The sequence below is a fragment of the Triticum dicoccoides genome, chromosome 7B, assembly GCF_002162155.2.
Source record: "Triticum dicoccoides isolate Atlit2015 ecotype Zavitan chromosome 7B, WEW_v2.0, whole genome shotgun sequence".
NCBI classification, from domain to species: Eukaryota; Viridiplantae; Streptophyta; class Magnoliopsida; order Poales; family Poaceae; genus Triticum; species Triticum dicoccoides.
This window is the reverse complement of record NC_041393.1, coordinates 42,919,968-42,941,345: the sequence shown is the minus strand read 5'-3', so window position 1 is coordinate 42,941,345 and position 21,378 is coordinate 42,919,968. Positions and strand designations below refer to the sequence as shown.

Below are 21,378 nucleotides of genomic sequence, written 5' to 3'. Positions count from 1 at the left end.
GTGCAAGAGCCACTTAGCGCCTAATATTAATTTTCTATTCTGTGGGTTCTTTCTTGCACAAATTCCAATGACTTCTCGCAGTCTAGCAGTTTTCGATGCATTTTTATCCACGCCTTGTTGTCATGAGGATGCACAATTACTATGAAAAATCCGATCAGGTAAAACCTAAACCATCTAATGTATAACATCAGCTCGAGTGCATGGTAACCACACCCCTCTAACCTATCCCTCATGCAATGTAAATCCAAACATGGCCAACTTGGAAAGATAACCATTGGTGGACTCCAGCAGTGCCCATGAAAGTCCAAAGATGGCATAGCTATTAATAAAAAAAATCTAAAGATGGCATAGTAATTAATCAAAAATCAAAAAATGGCATAGCAATCAATGAAAATCCATATTTGGATTTTCATTTATTTATTGCCATCTTTGGGTTTTCATTTAATGATTTGCCATCTTTGGATTTGGATGTATTACTCCCTCCGTTCCGAAATATAAGTCTTGTTAGAGATTCCACTACGAACTACATACGGATGTATATAGACATGTTTTAGAGTGTTGATTCACTCATTTTACTTCTTATGTAGTCCGTAGTGGAATATCTAAAAAGACGTATATTTAGGAACGGAGGTAGTACTATGCCATCCATCTTTGGATTATCATTATTGTTTGACATATTTGGATTTTTATTTATTTTTTGCCATCTTTGGGTTTTCATTTAATGATTTGCCCATAAAACAAAATATCCACGATAATTTTTGATCCCAAAGTAAATATCATTTTACTAAAAATGCAGTCAGCCCCTTCATTGTAGGGTAGTCACCACCACAAAATGGTCAAAGGACAACTGTAAATAGCTCATGTGAATTCCATGTATTTTGGGGGTCCTCTATGAAATTTTGACCCGCCCTTTCCCTATAAAAGCTCTGGGTTTGTTCATATCTTCGGTATCGAGTAGTCGAGAAAAAATTGAAGGGGAGAGTTTTCTGGTTGTTGTTGTTGTGTCGAGAGGTGAAATGGGAGGAGGGGCCATGTCGGAGGCGGCGGGTGAGGCGGCGTATGGCGCGGACATGCCCAAGAGCCCGCTTCATCCGCAGCCAGAACCCATCATTGACGCCCACCCAGATGATGCCCACGAAGGTAGCGCTTCCTATTCTGCACCGCGCTCATCGTTTCCCGCGGCCGGCAGCAGTGTTGTGCATGTGCCTGCCATGAGCGCGAGCTCTGAGCCACCCAAGCAGAAGCGTGGCCGCCCGCGGAAGTACACCCCAGATGGTACTAAGCCGCCAGCTATCTTCCCAGCACCATATCCTATTGGTGTTGTCGCTTCCCCGACACCTGCTCTACCCCCGGGCTTCACGTTGGGATTGTGGGGCTTAGGTGTCGTGAGGCCCCAGGCGCCACCAGCACTGCCGTCGCCATTACCGCCACCACCCTCTGAGAATTCAAAACAACGGGCCAAGAAGAAGAGGGTATGGCCGCCGCACTCCACAACTAGCAAGAAGCAGCGGGAGTTGGCAGTACCAGGTATATAGCATTCTTGCTTGCCTCTGTTAGTCAACGCAGGTAGAGTAGCGAAAAGAGCAAAAGTGCATAGATGGATATGATTGTTAGATGGTATTCTAGCCCTGATAATTTTATATAGTAAGGACCACCTCAAGTTGACCTTTTAGGAATGCAAATAAGAAAAATATGACCTTTCTCGCTAGTTAGTGTAAAATATTACTGCGAAGGTGTCAATACTTATACCTGGTATTCTTAATGTTAGCATATTGGTTTGTACATTATATCAAGCATGGAATTATTTATCCATGTTGGACATTCAGTCAGAGTTGCCACATGTTAGACATAAAAACTAAGTTTTCATTGTGGATGTATTAAAACATCAATTGGTGGTTTATTTCGTTACAATGATTCATGGTGTGTTGGAATTCCTCGCAAAAGTATTCCTGTTGCTTTGGAATTATATTTATAGGATGTGTACTGTTTATAGGCTCATGCACATCAGTGCTATAATCAGTTTGCCAACATTACAATATATTTCCCAATGGTTTCTAATTTGAAATGGATCGTTTTTTTTCCACAGAGCCAGGTGCGACTGGATTCGTTCCTCAGGTCATCACAATCCAAGGTGGAGAGGTAAATTTTCCTACTCTTATGATGCTCCTAGAGACATTGCAGTGATCTATTAATATTTTATCATAGTATCTGGATACTACTGGATATCAGGGTATCTAATTGAAGTGGTGGTTCCTTTTAGAAAAATACGATTTATTTTGTGGATATGTTTAGTGTTAATTATTAAAAATATTGAGCAAAGTTTCCCCTACTTAACGTTATGTGAGCTGTACATATATATTTTCACTTGCACTTCATATGTTTGTTAAAACTTCCAATGTATACTGCTTCTTTTTTCTGGCCATATAGAAGCTCCTGCTTAGTATGATTATGTGTATGTGTTGTCTGCTTCTCCAAGAAATAATTGTATTTCCACATGTTTATGTATTTCAACATATTCAAAAGTTGTTTCATTGACTCCACTTGTGCATGAGGCATTAGTATGTCCTGAATATAAATGCAGATTTGATACGAGGCCGTTCAGTAATAAGTTGGAGCTTCAGTATGATGAACATGAATGCAATTATGAAGTTAGGCCATTTATTAAATTCTCATAGATATCCAGACAATCATTTTTGTTACTTGTGGTATGAGTGTATTCTTTAATACTGGTGTCATTTGTTTGGTTGTTCTATTTATTTAATGTATTCCCAATTCAATGGCCAAGTTTTCTTTCTTGATTCTTCTAGCACATTTTTTCAACCGGTTATTATATCTATATCCATCATACGTTAGTTTGAAGAGAGCTTGGTGGTATCCCCCACATTTCCTGTTTTTTTACTATCTTTCCCGTCTCTTCCATAGGTTATCTATTCTGCCACTGCTTATGCATGTATCACTCTAAAATTCTAGTAAGGAATCCATGGTTTCAGGATGTAGCAGCCAAAGTCATGTCCTATTGTGGGAATGGGTGGGCAGTTTTTATCCTGTCTGCCGAGGGCGCCGTGCGCAATGTGACACTGAAGCAACCAGCTTCTTCCCCTGGAACTGTTATTTATGAGGTTTGCTCTATTGTTCTAGCTTGGAATCTGTACACTGGAAATCCCTTTTTGCTGGTATGCTTTACAAATTATGTTTCAGCTCCAACCAAATTAATAGAATGGTAAAGCAAAATGAAATGTGAAGTAGTTAGAGAAATTGTCTAATTGTTTCCTTTATCAGCATATCGCAAGGAAAACATAACGTTTGTGGTTCTGGTCTTCCAAAATGAAATGTCGTTGTTTGGCCTCTAGAGATGCTTCCAATCCAATACTAAATAATATCTAATTCTTTGCATTCAATATGCAGGGTTATTTTGACATTGTCTCTTTGTCTGGCGTGTATCTGCTGTCAAAAAGTAATGGAGTGAGCACTCTAAAAGGTGGATTCAGTATTTCGCTTGTTGGTCATGATGGCTCTCTCTTCGGCGGTGGGTTAGCAGGACCTCTGATTGCAGCTTCACCAGTTCAGGTTACCATCTTTCACTTGGATTAACATGCTTCTAAAAGACCAACTAAGGTCTTTATTCCATATACGTCATTTAGCTTCCACTCTACCTTCCTCTGTTTGTTGAAGTAGTTAAAGGCTATGTGTGCTTCCTAAGTCCAGAAAACTATATGAAACAAAAGTGTGCTGCCATACGATATACAATGTACACATATTATAATATTCCTATGTAAAGTCAGTATTTGCTTCTTTTTATATATAGCTTGTTAGGGAAATGGTACCGTTTTGCGAAAACGCACATCTATCTATCGCAGATGAGAACATTGTGCTTCCTCTTAATGCTTTGCATTTTGCTGTGCTGATGGGCAGGTGGTCTTTGGAAGGTTTGCAGCTGATGAAAAAGAGGAGATCAAACAGGATGTGGCCATTGGAAGGTTTGCAGCTGATGGAAAAGAGGAGATCAAACAGGATGTGGCCAGTGGAAGTTTTACAGCTGATGAAGAAGAGGAGATCAAACAGGATGTGGTCAGTGGAACTCCAGATGCTACTACACCGACTGCCGCTCCGAATGAATCCTCTATTGGTTCAGGAAGCCCATCAAACTAGAGCCCGGCTTGCACATTCAACACCAGCTTCCTATTTCCAGATGAGAGTCAGATTAAATACCTAGCTTCTCGCTCCTAGCTTCAAATGCTTATTTTTCTCTACTATTTCCGAACGCTTAGCTTTCTGCTCGTACTTGTTGAACTTTTCAGTCTCGTTATATGTGATGTATGGCCCCTGGATGTGGTCAAGTTATTTTGTACCTGGATTATGCTTCCTGATATTATAGTTATGAAATGTTTCATGTTTCATGGTCATATTGCGCACTCTTAATCTACCACTAGTGGAAAACGGGGGTTGAGGCCAGGATAAGGGCATTAATCCCGGTTCACTCACGAATCGGGACCAAAGGGTGGATCAGTCCCGGTTCGTGAGGCCAGGGCGCCGGCCGAGCCTCGGGGGCCATTGGTCCCGGTTCATCTGACCCTTTGGTCCCGGTTTCAGACAAGAACCGGGACCAATGAGCCTCGCTCTTGGCCCGGCACCTTTAGTCCCGGTTGGTGGCTGGAATCGGGACCAAAGGTTGTCCTTTAGTCCCGGTTTTAGCCACAAATTAGGACTAAAGGGAGGCCTATATATACCCCCGCCTCTGCCTGCAAATAGAGCCACTGCTTTGTTATTTTGGCCAGCTGTGGGAGAGGTTTGTGGTGCTCTAGCTCACCTCCTATGCACATGAGGTGTTCAATGAAATGTTTGAGCTATACTTAATCTTTCTCCTTTTGAAGCTCCTTGTCCAAACTCCATTTTCCTCAAGATTTGTCTAGGTTTGGCGGTCTGTCATGTCTTGTCCTCGTCCTCACCTTCGTCGATCGCCCGCGCTGATCTTGTCGCGGCATCACCGTGGTGAGCCTCTTGTTTTTATCTTCTTTCTAAAAAAATAAATTCTTACTTGTATGATTTAGATAGATACTTGTATAATTTTCTTATTTTTATTATTGTTTGTTATTATATAGTGCGATGGTTTTGGTATCTGCCTCCGTCGGCCCTCGTCATGTCTATGATTCGGATGTGGTATATATTATCTTTTATAATTAATTGTTTCATTTAGTGTTTATGACAATTATGCCGACCAACATGACATAGATGTTTTTATCTAGGAGGTATGTGAACCGGAAATTCCAATCGAACCTATTGTCAAGAGGTTAAATTTAGTTGAAAAAGAAAACAATTACTTGAGGAAAAATTGAAAAGAATTAAGGAGGAGAAGATGAAATTGGAGTTGCATGCTGTCGTCGATGATCACAAGATCAAGATGGATGTAATGGGTTTAAAGATTAGAAAGATTAGAAAATATGTCATTCATACTGAGGCTTGGTATCATTATGCCATTGGATCAATTGTTACCTTAGTTGCGATTATAATCGCATTTGTTGTTGCATTGAAATGTTTTACATAGTTTCAATGTATGGTTTAATTAGATGCTCTAGAGAGCTATATGTTGTTCAACGAGAACTATGTATGAACTTTATGTATTTATTTTTTCAGTAATAACATTTGATCACTACTATACTTTGGTTTTAATGTGATGATGAACTTCTATTAATTTGGTTACTTTTCTATTCATGATGTTCTGTAATGGTTTTGACACACTTAATTATATATAATGCACGCAGATGAACCGACAATGAATGTACGGCGACAGACGCACCTCCGAGTACATGAAGGGCATGCATAATTTTTTCGAAGTGGCTGAGGCAAACAAGCAGAATGGTTTTATGTGTTGTCCATGCGCTATCTGTGAGAATACGAAGTCTTACTCTGACTCGAAAACCCTTCACATCCACCTGCTTGAGAAGGGTTTCATGCCACACTATAATGTTTGGACCAAGCACGGAGAAAGGGTTATGATGGAAGACAACTATAATGTTCCTTGAAGTCTTACTCTTCCCCTTGAATAAGAGGAAGAGTAAGGGTTATGATGGAAGACAACAAAGAAGAAGAGGATGATGCCAACTATCTGCCCCTTGAATACGGTGATGCTGCAACGAGGGAAGCTGGAAGATCAAGAGGAACCAGACGATGTGCCTGATGATGATCTTCATCGGGTCATTGTTGATGCAAAGAGACAATGCCAAAGTGAAAGGGAGAAGTTGAAGTTCGATCGCATGTTAGAGGATAAAAAAAAGGGTCGTACCCAAATTGCAAAGGTGGCAACACAAAGCTTGATACCACACTGGAATTACTGCAATGGAAGGCAAACAATGGTGTATCTGACAACGAATTTGAGAAGCTACTAAAAATATTAAAGAAGAAGCTTCCAAAGGATAACGAATTGCCCAACAATACGTACGGAACAAATAAGGTTCTATGCCCTCTAGGATTGGAGGTGCAGAAGATACATGCATGCCCTAATGAATGCATCCTCTACCGCGGTGCGTACGAGAATTTGAACGCATGCCCGGTATGCGGTGCATTGCGGTATAAGATCAGACGAGATGACCCTAGTGATGTTGACGGCGAGTGCCCCAAGAAGGTTCCTGCCAAGGTGATGTGGTATGCTCCTATAATACCATGGTTGAAATGTCTGTTCAGAAACAAAGAGCATGCCAAGTTGATGCGATGGCACAAAGAGGACCGTAAGAAAGACGGGAAGTTGAGAGCACCTGCTGACGGGTCGCAGTGGAGAATCGAGAGAACGTGGGGGGACTTTGCATGTGACGCAAGGAACATATGGTTTGGTTTAAGCGCGGATGGCATTAATCCTTTTGGGGAACAAAGCAACAACCATAGCACCTGACCCATGACTCTGTGTATCTATAACCTTCCTCCTTGGTTGTACATGAAGCGGAAGTTCATTATGATGCCAATGCTCATCCAAGTCCCTAAGCAACCCGGAAACGACATTGTTGTGTACCTAAGGCCATTAGTTGAAGAAATTTTACAGCTGCGGAATGGAAAAGGTGTACGTGTGTGGGATGAGCATAAACAGTAGGAATTTGACCTACATGCGTTGCTGTTTGTAACCATCAATGATTGGCCTCCTCTGTCGGGGGTTGGGTGCGACATATGCCAAAGGATGGCTTATCATGATGGGAGCGAGTAGAACGTCGCCGGTGCCAGGAAACAAGATGAGGCGAAGACATGCACGCCGGCGGATCTTACCCAGCTTCGGGGCTCTCCGAGGAGATAACACCCCTACTGCTGCTCTGCGGGGTCTCCGCATGATCACTAAGGCAAAGTGAGTACAAGGTTGCTCCTCGAGCTGTATTCTGGAGGTAGGAGAAGGCAGGGCCAGCTCTCTCCTTCCTATCTGCTATGGTCTAGTGCTAATGGATTCAAACCCTTTGCATGGGTGCCCCGGGGGGTTTATATAGGCCTACCCCCGGGGGTACAATGGTAATCCGGCTGGGCGTGGGCCCCAGCCGTCTGTCTCTCAGGCCGTCGTCTTCTCCGCCGACTGCTGGGGCCCGCCGACGGGTCCGGTATTGTAGCCATGCTTCTAATGACACAGGCTTGGTCATGGGGTCGTGGCAACAGTGCCGCCGTCTATCGGACGGTCACTGTCGCCATTCCCCATCTTGTCTGGTTAATGGCGTGTGGGGCCCGTGGGATGGGCCGCCGACTCCAGGGGGGCCGACTCCCACGGGTCCGTCTTCGGGGCGTATCCGCCGTCTTCTGTGCCCTCGCTGACGGGCGGGTCCCACCGTCTCTGGGTCATACAGGTAGGCCGTCATGGCCACAGTGCGCCGCCCACTGAGGCTGAGGTCAGGGCAGGCATGGCAACAGTGCCGCGCCACGCTGGAGATCTTCAGCGATATGACACACTGTAGCCATGCCAGCTCCTCGTAAGCGGGGCAGAGACGGCCACACTTTGACCGTACCCCGCCCCGTCCATCGCGGCGAAGGCAGGAGATGGTTGGAGTCGCGAGCCGACTCCCCTCAGCCGGCTTCTCTGGTAGTCGTCAGCTGGGACTCGACATATCTTGGAGTCGTCCCTAGGACTCGGCATATCTTGGAGTCGTCCCTGGGACTCGGCATTATCTTGAAGTTGTCCCTGGGACTCGGCATATCTTGGAGTCGTCCCTGGGACTCGGCTTGAGGGGCGCGGCCTGCCCTGATGTCTTGAAAGGTTCTGGGGCTCGGGTTAGCCTACCCGTGGCCCATTACTCTGACATCCTCTCAGTAACCGACAAACAAGGGATACCACACATGCACGCACTGTTTAGATGACATCGAAAGTATATATTGGGATAAAATGCAGGAAGAATGTGTACCTGGGACATCGTCGATTTCTTCCGACCAACCATCAATTTCAAAAGAAAGGCAAGCATTTCAAAGGCAAGGCAGATCACCAGAAGAAGGCCGCCATCCGTAATGGTGATCACATACTTGCTATGGTCAATGATTTACAAGTAATCTTTGGAAAGGGTCCCGACGGACTATCTGTTCCGAATGAAGCTGAGGGACGCGCACCCATGTGGAAGAAGAAATCTATATTTTGGGACCTACCCTATTATAAAGACCTAGAGGTCCGCTCTACAATCAACGTGATGCACGTGATGAAGAATCTTTGCGTGAACCTGCTAGGCTTCTTGGGCATGTATGGGAAGACAAAAGACACGGGGGCACGATAGGACCAGCAACGTGTGCACGAAAAAGATGGCATGCCTCCAAAGAAGTATGAAGGTCCTGCCGGCTATGCTCTTACCGAAGAAGAGAAGGAAATCTTCTTTGAATGCCTGCTCAATATGAAGGGCTCGTCTGGCTTCTCGTCAAATATAAAGGGAATAATAAATATGGCAGATAAAAAGTTCCAGAACCTAAAGTCTCATGACTGCCATGTGATTATAACGCAACTGCTTCCGGCTGCATTGAGAGGGCTTCTACGGAAAACGTTCAATTAGCCATTGTGAAGCTATGTGCATTCCTCAATGCAATCTCTCAGAAGGTGATCGATCCAGAAATCCTACCAAGGTAAAGGAGTGATTTGGCGCAATGTCTTGTCAGTTTCGAGCTGGTGTTCCCACCATCCTTCTTCAATATCATGACACACGTCCTAGTTCATCTAATCGACGAGATTGCCATTCTGGGCCCTGTATTTCTACACAATATGTTCCCCTTTGAGAGGTTCATGGGAGTCTTAAAGAAATATGTTCGTACTCGTTCTAGGCCAGAAGGAAGCATCTCCACAGGCCATCATACAAAGGAGGTCATTGGGTTTTGTGTTGACTTCATTCCTGACCTTAAGAAGATTGGTCTCCCTCAATCGCGGTATGAGGGAGACTGACTGGAAAAGTAACACAGGGAGGGGACTCAATACACTACAAAAAAAATACACTTCCGTGATGATACGTGTTTGTCACAGTAGGTTGCGTTTTTTGTCATGCATGTACATCCATGACGATTTTATGACATAATCAAGATAGTCATACTTGTGCTGTCGTAGAAGTGTTCCATGACATTACCAAAATTATCATCATGGAAGTGTCCACTTCCATGACGATAAATCGCGCGTCACAAAAGTGCTTTCGTCAAGGGTGAACGACACGTGGCATCCACCGTAACGGAACGCCGTTAAGCTATCGGGTCGGGTTTTGGATCCGATAACCCGTTAACAGCCCCAACCAATGGGAAATTTCCACGTGTAAAATTCTTATTGGCCGGACGAAACACATGTCAGCTCGTCAGTGGGTCAGATAGGCGCCTATGATATGTCGACATGTGCCATGGCCCACCACTGGCCCATTTAGCTTATAAAGCCGGCCCGTCTGACTTGGTCAAAAGTTAACGGCTGGCCCATGAAAAGCCTATTAACGGTCTCTTCGCAAATAGCCCATTTTACGGCCGGGTAACTCACGGCCCGTTAGGCCCTAAACGAAATCGGCCCAACAATGTCATGTGGGTCGTCGAATATAACACCAGCCCATTTCACTTTCGGCCCATGTATGGCCCACGACGTCTTTCGGCCCATATGAGGCCTTCGTATCTTTAGGCCCTTTAGAGGCCCACGGTGACTCTAGCCCATAATGAACAGTAATTTTCTTTGTACTTGTTAACGGCCCGTGATTCACATGGGCTGTTTCCAGCCCGTGTTAGCTTCTGGCCTATTGACGGCCCATACGTTCTTGGGCTCCTTTCTGGCCCTTGATTACTTCCGGCCAGTTACTGGCCTGTTCCCCTAATGGGCCACATTCGGCCCATGGCAAGAGTCGGCCCGTTTTTGGCCTGTTAATCCGTTGCGCCATTTCCAGCCCGTCCTATATTCTGGCCCATTAACGACCCGTTATGCCTGTGACAGAATTAAGCCTTTGCTGTCCTCCGACCTGTTAACAGCCCGTTACCATGCTGGGCCGATACCAATTACGCCAGTTTACGGCCCATGTAGACCCATTTATCCGACGGCCCAAGGCCCACCGATTCTATGACCCTGTTGGAGGCCCATTTATCGACGGCCCGTAGGAGACCCATGGATCCTACGGCCCGTATATGGCCCATGGTTGTTGCGGCCACTAGCAAACCAGGGAAAAAGAAGACTAGGAAATAAATAAGGCCGAAACTAATGCTAGGCTATTAAGGCGATTGCACAGATTACATCCACTCGGCATCAAAGCTCAGTTCATTTGACCTGATTGTTATGTTTTCATGCTGTATTGTTCGATGGAGCACCATAACCCTCGCCTTCATTTCTCCTAGGCTCCTGAACAACATAGCAAATGTCTGATAGTCTGGTTTCAAAACCATGCATATCTTGACGACATCGAACAATGTCTCTCCTTATTTCACAAAGGGTCTCTGTTAGGGAAGGGACTTGTGTCTGGAGCGCAGATACAACATTGCTTTGAGCTTGCATATCTTGATCATGAGGCAGTTTGGATGAGATTGCCTTAACAACTAACCCACTATTACGCAGGAACGTGCTTTTGGCACTGTTAGTGGATAGGTATACTGACCCACTGCAGCAAGAGCTGACATTGCGGTTATAGTTGCCTCGCCACCTTTAGAAGGTGGCGGTTCCACAATTTTTCCCATAGCTCGTTGAAAAGTTGAGTTTTTACATTAGTAGTACCAGAACAGAAGATATTAAGGAGGTAGCAAAACCAAACAAAATAGCTTTGGTCTATATACATAACTTATTCTAGTAAACCCATGTAAAATATTAGTTGTATTTTATTGCAAAGTACATAATAAAACCAGGTTCCAAACATATGACCATGTACCATCGCTAATGTATTGTCTATTTCTTCACATTGTATTGAGGGCTAAGGATAAAGAGACGAAGTTTATAATACGGTAAGCATAGTATGACATCATTCATATCACAAAACAACTGAGAACAGACAAACATGCAATTGTAACATTGTGTGGGCAAGTCCAGCACGGAACTAGATTACGGGTCAAGATCAAAGGAACATCACTCCTCTCTTTTAAACCTTGTAAGGTGCAATGATACGCTAAGACAATTGTGTATAAAATTGAAAAGAGTAATAGACATTGGTTGCAAACCATGCAGTTCAAGGCAAAAGTCAGAGTAAGTAGTAGTTAAAAAGCATGAGGATTAAGGACTTACAACGGCGGCTTTGACTGGTGTAGTCATGCCCTTCTTCTTGCTGGTGTGACAGTCCTTGAAGATTTCCACAACATTTAGTTCAGGTACTTTTTGGTCCTTGCGGGCTTTCCTCTGCATTTGGAACAAGTCAATATAGATATGATAATATGGTACAACGAAAGGAGTGAAACAACAGCTAATTACAAGAGCCTCGCAGTGTGCAATATAGCTACGAGATCCCGTCGTGTGTTGGAATTTCACTTTCGTACGGTTGGCCTTGTTCTTTGAACAGTTCACCTACAAGAAGATAGATTTGTGTAGCACATGCGTAAATAGGACTTCAACATGTGATCTGATCACATATATATAATGTACCTGATACTTCGGATCAGACCAGTGTTTAATGAGGCCCCTCCAGTCTTCATCCGATATATTTTCCACTGGAGATGTTTGGGAAAGTTCACTGTTAGCCTTGGCTTCAAAGTGAGTTTTCCTCAAGTTATACCGATACTGTCGCAGAGCGGACTTGAAAACATGGGTGCAAGCTTGTCTGGTTGCATCATCTTGGCTATCCAACTTGAACCTCATCTGTTGAAAATTATGGGAGTCTCATTATCAGCAACTTAGAAAGTACGGGATAGAGCAAGACGATATTACTAGTTTCCATACATAACCATACTTACAGATAAATGGCCGAGGAAGGTGTTGAACTGGGTTTCGTCTTTGTCATTCCTGTACTGAATCCATGTTGGGAGGATACGTACATGACACCTAACGGCAACCGCTGCCACTGATACTAACTTGGCTGACTCTGTAGCATCACGTGGCCTTTTTAAACCTGCCTCAAAACGGATCTCCATTCTTCCTCCTCTAGATTTAGTTAACCTATCGAGCATTATCCCTGATGTTTGTTTCCTCTTGCGCCTAGGTGCTAGTCCAACAACGAACATAGGAAGTGTTAGTGTACATCAAACTGTGAGACTACATATAAAGAAGCATGCAACTGTAACTTGACTCCAGCAACTACCTTCTTCCTGTTGAAGCTCACAAGGTTCATCTGATATTGCCAACTCGTATTCTGTCAAGAGTGCTTGGGAAGTAGTGTCAGGTGGCAAGGGAGCTTGGGAACGTGCTGCTAGCTCAGTTGACGCACGAGTAACTCGTGCAGCTGGTAGCACTGTGGTAGGTGTTGCAAGAACTAGGGCTGTCTCTGCTTGTTTGGTGGAAGCTATTTGTTTCTGTTTGGCTTTTTTTGCAGCTCGTGTATCATGGGATGCCCTGTTTATAGAATTTTCTGCTGGACTTTGACCTTCTATTGCACCATCAGTACCGATAGAATCTGCAGGATTCATCCGCTTCTCATTCCCTGCCATTCTGTGTTTCTTCCTCTTTCTCTGTGCCATGTTAAGTCAAGCCGACAAGAAAAATGAATAACAATTTAGTTCTTCAGAACAAATTGATGCGTGATGCAGATGAACTGAACTTTCATGTTAGACAACCACATGATAGGAGGATGTAATATGTACGAAAAACAGGATGGAAGAGATAACCAGAACTATGATGTGTAAACTAAGCAGAAGACATTTCACCAAATTAGAAGCAATGCAATGGAAGGTAGACACCATATGAAAGATGCTACAAATATCGCTCTGCCAAGTTAACAGTGTCTCATCATAAATGGCATTTAAACAAATGTGAAGTAGTACAAGAAATAAATCATATGCAGGATGCAAACAACATCACACTACCATGTTAGAGGTCTCTCGTCATTAGTGCCATTGCATATTCACAGCATTGCATATTCACAGCTTATCATGTGTAAACTAAGGAGAAGGCATTTCAACAAATTAGAAGCAATGAAAGCTAGACACCATATGAAAGATGCAACGGATATCACTCTACCAAGTTAAAACTGTCTCGTCATAAGTGCCATTTCAACAAATTAGTAGTACAAGCTAGAAAAGAATGCGAGATGTAACCTATATCACACTCCGAAGTCAAATGTGTCTTATGATAAGTGATTGTTGCAGCTTACACAACAGTAGTAATTTTACGTAAGAAGATGGTGTGATAGACAGATATTGTATGTTCTAGAAACAAGAACACGTGTCTTATTCAAGTATAATGTATAAAGTAAGCAGATGGAATTCAACAAAATTAGAAGCAATACAAGCTAGACATCACACATAACATGCAACCACATATAATAGTGCCAAGTTAGAGGGAGCACCGGTGATGGTGCACTAGGGGAGACGTGCTCAGCATAAACACAGCTTTGTTGAGTGTTTATGCATGTGTTGTCTTGGAAATCATCTTGGGGGTGTGGAGTGTAACATCCCAAATTTTCAATTTGGAATGTTATACATTAGATCATCATTGCATATCATATTTTATTGCATTTTGGCTTGATCCTAGAAATTCTACGCAACTCAAGGACCCACGGAGAGAGTTGGAGATTCCGTTATTTTCATATTTGAGTTTTCTCAAATTTTGAAAATAGGATCAATTGATTTTATTTATTTTATCTTCAATAATTTCTATTGTAAAAATATGAGAGAGGGAATAAAATGACTTTCCCAAAATAAAGAAATATTGAGGATTTAATAATAATATCAAATAAGATTTTATTTCAGAGTTTTTATTTGAATTTAGGAAAAATGGGCGTTTTTCAAAATTGCATTTAGGCCCCAAATAAATGTTCATCTTGTCCGGCTTGATTTTAGAAGTCGGGGAAATTTATTTCCGGATTTTTGGACTCCGTTTAGTATTTATTTTATTTGTTTTTCTGCGCGTACTGATTTTTTTTAAAAGCTAACCGACCTACCGGGCCGTGTCCACCTGGGACTCTAGGCCCGGCCGGCCTTGTAAGCCGGGGGAGCCGACCCCGCAGCCCACCCAAACCGTAGCCCCAGCTCGACCCCGCAGCCACTGCCGCCGCGGCTCGAGCTGCTGCCGCCGCCACCCGACGCCGCCGGACCACGCCGCCCCTCGCCGCTGGACCTCGCCGCCGCCGACCGCCGCCGCCCCTCACCGGAGTAGCCACCGCCGCCGCAGCCGACCCGCATCCCGAGGTAGCCGCCGGTTTTTCTTGTAAAACCGTTCGTTTTTTTTCGAAACCCTAGATCCGTTTTTTATTAGATCCGGTTCGGTTTATTTTTTTTCGGTTTAGTCTATCTAGTGGACGTTCTTCCGTACGTTCGTTTTAACGAACGGTTTTCGTCGTTTAGCCGCAGACAGTGAATGTTCGTTCGTTAGCCTGTTCGTCCATTTTTCTTTTTCTTGTATTTTTCCGCGATTATTTCTGATCGCGATTTCTGATCGGATTTTCGTTTTAGTATAACTTTTCGCCCGTTTATCTGAATCAGGCGATTCAAGCGCCTAGAGTTTCGTCTTGAAACCCTCTTTCCGTTTAACCAACTCAAACAAGTTTTTGCTACTGTAAAATTTGACTTAGGTCCAAATTAGTAAACGAAGCTTGTTTCTTTCGCTGTTTGAGTTTCGTTGCTTCTTTTGATTTGATTCTTTTTGTAAACCGGAGTTCTTAAGTTGAACTTTATGGTTAGATCTCTTATTTGAGTTTTACATGTGCATTAGATGAGTGCTTATTGTATGCTTGTTTGTTTGCGATAGAGTACCCCGAGTGCGCCGCTTGCTACTTCGAATCTCTAGGTTTCATGGATCATCAGCAAGGCAAGTAACACTTTGATCATACCTCTTTACTATCCAGTTTTATTGCATTAGATCAACCCTCAAACAATTGCATGATTAGGATCTATTTAACATGTGGGTTTTGGGAAGTAGATGAGGTAGAACCTATTACCTGTTTATTATCAAACCTTTGGGAGTTACTTCTACGTTTGCTTATATTGCCATGCTATGCTAGTAGACGTGGATTGGGTGAGTGTTTCCATGACAGATGTGAGATTATTAATTAATGGTTTACTTAAGGTGGTAACTTAAATTCACATCTGGGTGGATTGAGGCACCTGGGAACCAAGTGTTTCCTGTATTTTTGGAAATCTCGGGGTACCGTGTGATTCTCCTATGGACCGCCACCCAGGTTCAAAGGGATCATGAGATTATTCATGCTAGAAACTTCCGTGTGTAGCCGCAAGCTACTATGGGCTCTAGCATAGTTGATTAAGTTGTGTGAGCTCTTGAAGAGGTAGACTAGCAGATGTAGGGGATGTAGGTTGGTACTGTCTACCCGGAGTAAAGAGTTAATGCTTCTGAAAGACTGTGTCTTGGTCATCCGTTTCTCAAACACCATGTAGTGCGAGAAATCAAGCGGAGGAGACTGAGTCTTGCAGGGAAAAGTGCGCAAACCTCTGCAGAGTGTATAAACTAATCATGGTTAGCCGTGTCCCCTGTTATGGACGTTTTGAGTATCTAGTACTTGGATTATCATGTGAGTCACCTCATGTTACTTTAATTAAATTTTGTTGGGTTTAATGATGATGCTTAATTGGGATTGAGTTGGAGTACCCTTCTCAATGTTTAACAACCACCATGATAGTTAAATAAAATTTATTCCTTTGCAGTAGGGAAAAATTGGCTTTACGCAAAACTGTAACCATAGAGCTTTCCACCAGCCATATATGCATGTGGTATAGCATTATTCTGTTCATTACTCTCTATGTGTTACATTTCCAGCATATTCCATGTGCTGACCCGTTTTGAGCTGCAACGTTCGTGTTGCAGACTTTTCAGACGACGAGTAATGTGCCTTAGGTCGTGATCTTATACTCAGTGATGCCATTGGAGTTGATGGACTCGCTTATCTTCCAAGCCTTCCACTGTTATCATTATTAGATGGCCTTAAGCCATATTTATTGTAATAAGTTCTTTTTTGAGACATTCGATGTAATAAGTGTGTGATTGCTACTCTGTTATAAATCCTTCAAGTACTGTGCGTGTCAGCATTACCGATCCAGGGATGACACTGATGCACAGAGATCAGACTGTTTAAGGTCTGGTCGCTACATGGAGGAGTAGAAACTGTAGAGGCCCTCCATTTGGAAGGAGCACCTTTATCCACTGCCTTGCTAACTTCCTTCCGCTTTATTGATTTTGAATTGTCAAGTAAAACTGACAAGAAAAAGCAAAGAAATTCTCTCTTCAGAACTCATTCATGCATGATACTGATAATCACTACTTTGATGTAAGGCAAACACATGATACCAGGATGGAATATGTATGAAAAACAGGACGACATGGCATGTTCACAACTATTTGTGTAAACTAAGCAGAAACCATTCCAACAAATAAGAAGCAATGCAAGCTAGACACCACATGAAAGATGCAACCAATATGACTCTGCCAAGTTAAAAGCGTCCCATCATAAATGGAATTTCAACAAATTAGAAGCAGCGTGTGCTATAAATCATATGAAAGATGCAACTCATATCACACGGCATATACTAAAGGTGTCTCATCATATTGATTGATGCGGGATACAAAAAAACAATAGTTTATGTAAGGACATGCTTAATAGACAAATGTACTATGGACTAAATACAGGAATGCATGTCACATTAATAGGTATAATGTATAAGCTAAGCAGACTGGCACATGCAGTTTAACCAGATTGGAAGAATAACAATCTAGACACCATATGCAACATGCAACCACATATCATGCTGCCAAGTTAGAGCAAGCACCTGCGATGCTAGTGTAGGGGAAATGCTGTAATCAACTACAGAGCTACGTTCACTATCTTCATCTAGCCTTCATGTTTCTTGAGAATCATGTCGGGAGGCTGACGCTGCATTCTATAAATGAGTAGTCCACTTGCCTGCCTGCCTCATCATAAGTGATTGATGAGGGATACACAAGAGCATTAGTTTGATGTAAGAACATGGTTAATACACAGATGCACTAGTATGTACCAAAAACAGAAAGGCATGTCATATTCAAAGGTATAATGTGTAAGCTAATCGGATGCAATTTAACCAAATTGGAAGCAATACAAGCTAGACATCCGGCTAGAGTGGTGAGCATGATCATCTAGGACCTGAGATCCTGGTGGGAGGCAGGCTACTTCGCCACCATCGCGGCTTTTTCGTTGGCTTCCAGGTGATGCTTGTCTTTGCTGGGCTTGTCACTGGCTCGACTAGTGCCCTGACTAGCTATTTGTCTTCTGGTGCTCACGGGATGGTGGTTCATGTAAAAAATATCTTTCCTTATCTTAATAAAGACCAACTTCGGCCTTTCGACTACAAGCTATACACCATATGGAACATGCAACCACATATGACACTGCGAAGTTAAAGCAAGCATCTGGGATGGTGGTTCATTGCGATCGAGGTCATCAACTCCAGAGCTATGTTTACCGCCTCCATCTGCTGACACTACACCCTTTATAGCGCTGTAAAGTGTCGTGCCTACCCGCGAAGAAAGCTGGCACAACTTGTCTCTTTTCTTTGCTGCGTCTCTCAAGGAAGACTCTGAAATACCCTTGCATAAAAACACAATAGTGAGAGTATGGGTGAAGTGTGTGCGGAACTAGTGCACTGTAAAAGTAGCAGATAGCAGGTGGCTGAAAAATAAATGATAGGAGACATATGATAGCTCTACGACATTGCATGGCAAACAAAATTAGATTCTACTCCGTATGATTTTGTAATATATGAGCATAGGAAATGCAGGTACTCCTCCAGCACACCACCACATGTGGTCATATCTAAGATAACAGTCGACTGAAAATAAATAGGTCAGTGGATTTTTTTTAATGAACCGTCCGATCTATAAGGAACGGGCAGATGGCCTTCATCTACCTCCCACGAGTTACTGTTGACGATCTTTCTTGAACCGCCAGCGACCACCGGCCCAGACCTCTGCCTCCGCCGCCCCGCCCTCCCCTCGACCTCACACCACCGCCGTGCTTGGCAGCGCCCCCAGGCCATCCCTTTAATCCCGGCCGACCTCCAGATCGGGTGCTAGTAGCTCTAGGCCCCACACGCCACTAAGATAAACAGCAAGGCGTTGCTTCCCCGGTGTAATAGGCATACTAGCGCCTATTACGCCGGGGAATGCTTCCGTCAATTGGGAATCAACTAACCAAAAATTGAAATTCAGGGGGGCGACGGACCTCTAGCTAAGGTGAAATAGTATATGAGGAGAAACCTTGTGCATCGCGAGTTACTAGGAACGTCTAGTATGAAGAAGAAGCGGTCAACTAGTGTCTTCTATGGGATGAATACCGTGCAAGCAGACATGTAAGATTTGCATGAATAAGGGAAGAGGAGTACCCTTATCGGTTGCCAGTGTGGTGTTGATATGTCGCGACGATCTTCTTGTTTTTCCCGGGGGAACCGATGTTTTGGAGAGCCGTGGATCCTTGGACAAACCCATGGCCAAATTGTTGACTGTGTTGCCGTGGCCTTATATCGGCGGAGGGGAAGCAGATCCGAGGCGGTGAAGGATGGCGTAGCAGGAACAACTCCGGTGCAGTGGACAGTGGCAAAGTTGGAGCGGCAGCAGTGAGGCATAGGACGGCATGGTTGAACTGGCTCGGGTACGGACGGCTCGGCCTCGGCTTCAACTACTAGCCGTGGAGGGTGTTGCGGTTGAGGTTGTGGTGGACGACGACATCGGGGTATCGGCTCCGACGTGATGGAGGAGGAGAGCGGTTGATGGGTGGGATGGGGTGGCAGACGGAGGACGCTGGGGTTTTGCGGCTGGTGGAGAGTTAGTTTTTGCGCCCACGAAGTACGAATGGGGAATCGGACGGGTGGGCGGGAGGGAGGGGGAACCATGTTTCGGTCTGGGATGCGCTTGTTTTTGGATTTTTTGAACAGAAGATGGGATGCGCTTGTTTGAAAGTTGGGGAAAGTACAAACTTTGCCCCCTCTTAAATTTCGGACCTACTACAGCTCGGGGGTAGGATGGTAATCCCAGGTGTCCCAAATAGTGGGCGGGAGCGATTTCAGCCGTGCGGATGTGTGCTTAGGCGGCCATTGTGTATGAATGTTTTTTGGAGGTGGTTGCGTGGCGTCTAGATGAAGCTACAAACCTACCCCGGTTTAGACCTTTGGACGTAGGGCCGATAGGTTTCACGGGTCGGAGTTATTAGAAAAGTAATTTCCTTGTACTACCAAACATTGGTCTCACGCGGTTTCGGGTGAGTAGAGGCTCTTTTGGCGCTTGGTTCAAAATTTTGAAACACAAGCATTCACGTTTAGAGTACTCTTGAACTATGAGGATTGACCTAAATAGACAACGTTATATTTGATCTTGTATGTTTGAAAACCTCATTAAATTATCCGCTTCTTTTTGAAATTTTGACACTTGAAAATCCTATAACTACGATTATTTTGGAATGGAGGAGCTAAATTTGAATCTATTTTGTACACGACTACATATGCTATTATGTACAAAATCAGAGCAAAGATTGGTGCCCCCATAATTTAGGTATGATTTACAAATGCCATGATATTAAATTCAAATAATTGAATGGACTTCATGTTGAATTCGACTTTTAAACCACCTTAAGTTCAATTCAAATGTATGCTAGTTCATAGGTAGCTATTTATAATGTTCATTGTGTAACTTTCGTATAATGTGCTTTACACACACAACAAGAACTGTACTCACGTTGATATTCGATTGCTAAAGCGATGCATTGTCTGGAGTTGAAAATACTAACTATGTGGATCAATTGTGTCAAATAATAACATAGACATGCTCAAATTCGATAGAATCTAGATGTCTGATGGATCAATGACCGTTCCTTACGCGAATTGCAAATATCATGATCCCATCCTAATATTTGGATACAATTTATATCTTTAATCAATGTGTACAACAGTCTTTTATGTGTAGTTTCACTCTCCATCGGTGGTCTCTCACACATGCTCACACACTCTCTCCCGAGGTGTCTTTCTCGCACACATGCTCTAGATATAACCCTCCCTCCCTCTCGTAACCATTTACAACTGTTTTCACTAACCGTTATCACAAGCACTCTTCCTCTCGCAAGCATACACACGCACAATCCCCATCGACCCTTTCTATATACATGGACCTGCCTACGTGTCTCCTGTACGCACATTATCTTTAGGCCTGTCTCTCACGCATTGTCTCACACCTCTCTTCCTAAACGACAAGTATGATTCTAGCAGAGCATTCTGTAGGATGCCTCTTAAAGTTAGGTTAGATGAATAGTAATATCAGATATAAAGGGGTTACCTTAGTCCGAGAACCTAGGGTTACAAATCTTAGCTGGCTTTGTCAGTGGACACAGAGTCCTTCACAACTCTACTATCTTTGTCTTGTACGACTAGTCATCCATGGGTCTTCCTAAATGCTTCACGGGCCGACCAATGTGGCGCAGGACGTAACTGAAAGAAGGGCCTCACCTCGACCAACCGGACCTCACGTGGTGACACACCCTCTGCCCCCACGTCTCATTATCTTCTTACACCCACACATACCAACACAAACACCACACACACAAAAAAATTCTCCCGGTGCCTCTATCCCCTCCCCCCTTGCATATACACACTCAAGGGAATCTCTCGTCGTGACATCATATTCGTCTCTCTCTCTCTAGACCACTCTCATTTCTCGTGCTATCTCTCCCACGCCCTCCCGCCGGCCCCTCTATCCATGCCTTTCTTGAATATGTAATACACACACATACCTCTCTAGGCCCCGCCGAATGCATCAACTACACATTCACACATGTTACATCACATACCCCATTGATCTAAAAAGCCCTCTCTTCACGTTTATTTCACATACAA

General features: G+C 43.7%; 1 protein-coding gene across 1 annotated transcript; it reads left to right on the top strand.

Moving 5' to 3' along the window:
* Nucleotides 1–989: 989 nt before the first annotated feature.
* On the top strand, nucleotides 990–4,346 carry LOC119341820 (AT-hook motif nuclear-localized protein 10-like). The gene is made up of 5 exons (XM_037613673.1): nucleotides 990–1,527; nucleotides 2,087–2,139; nucleotides 2,991–3,119; nucleotides 3,406–3,567; nucleotides 3,913–4,346. Exons 1-5 carry the CDS (start codon nucleotides 1,017–1,019, stop codon nucleotides 4,147–4,149), a joined length of 1,092 nt encoding a protein of 363 aa, XP_037469570.1. The 5' UTR covers nucleotides 990–1,016; the 3' UTR covers nucleotides 4,150–4,346.
* The last annotated feature ends 17,032 nt before the right edge of the window (nucleotides 4,347–21,378 follow it).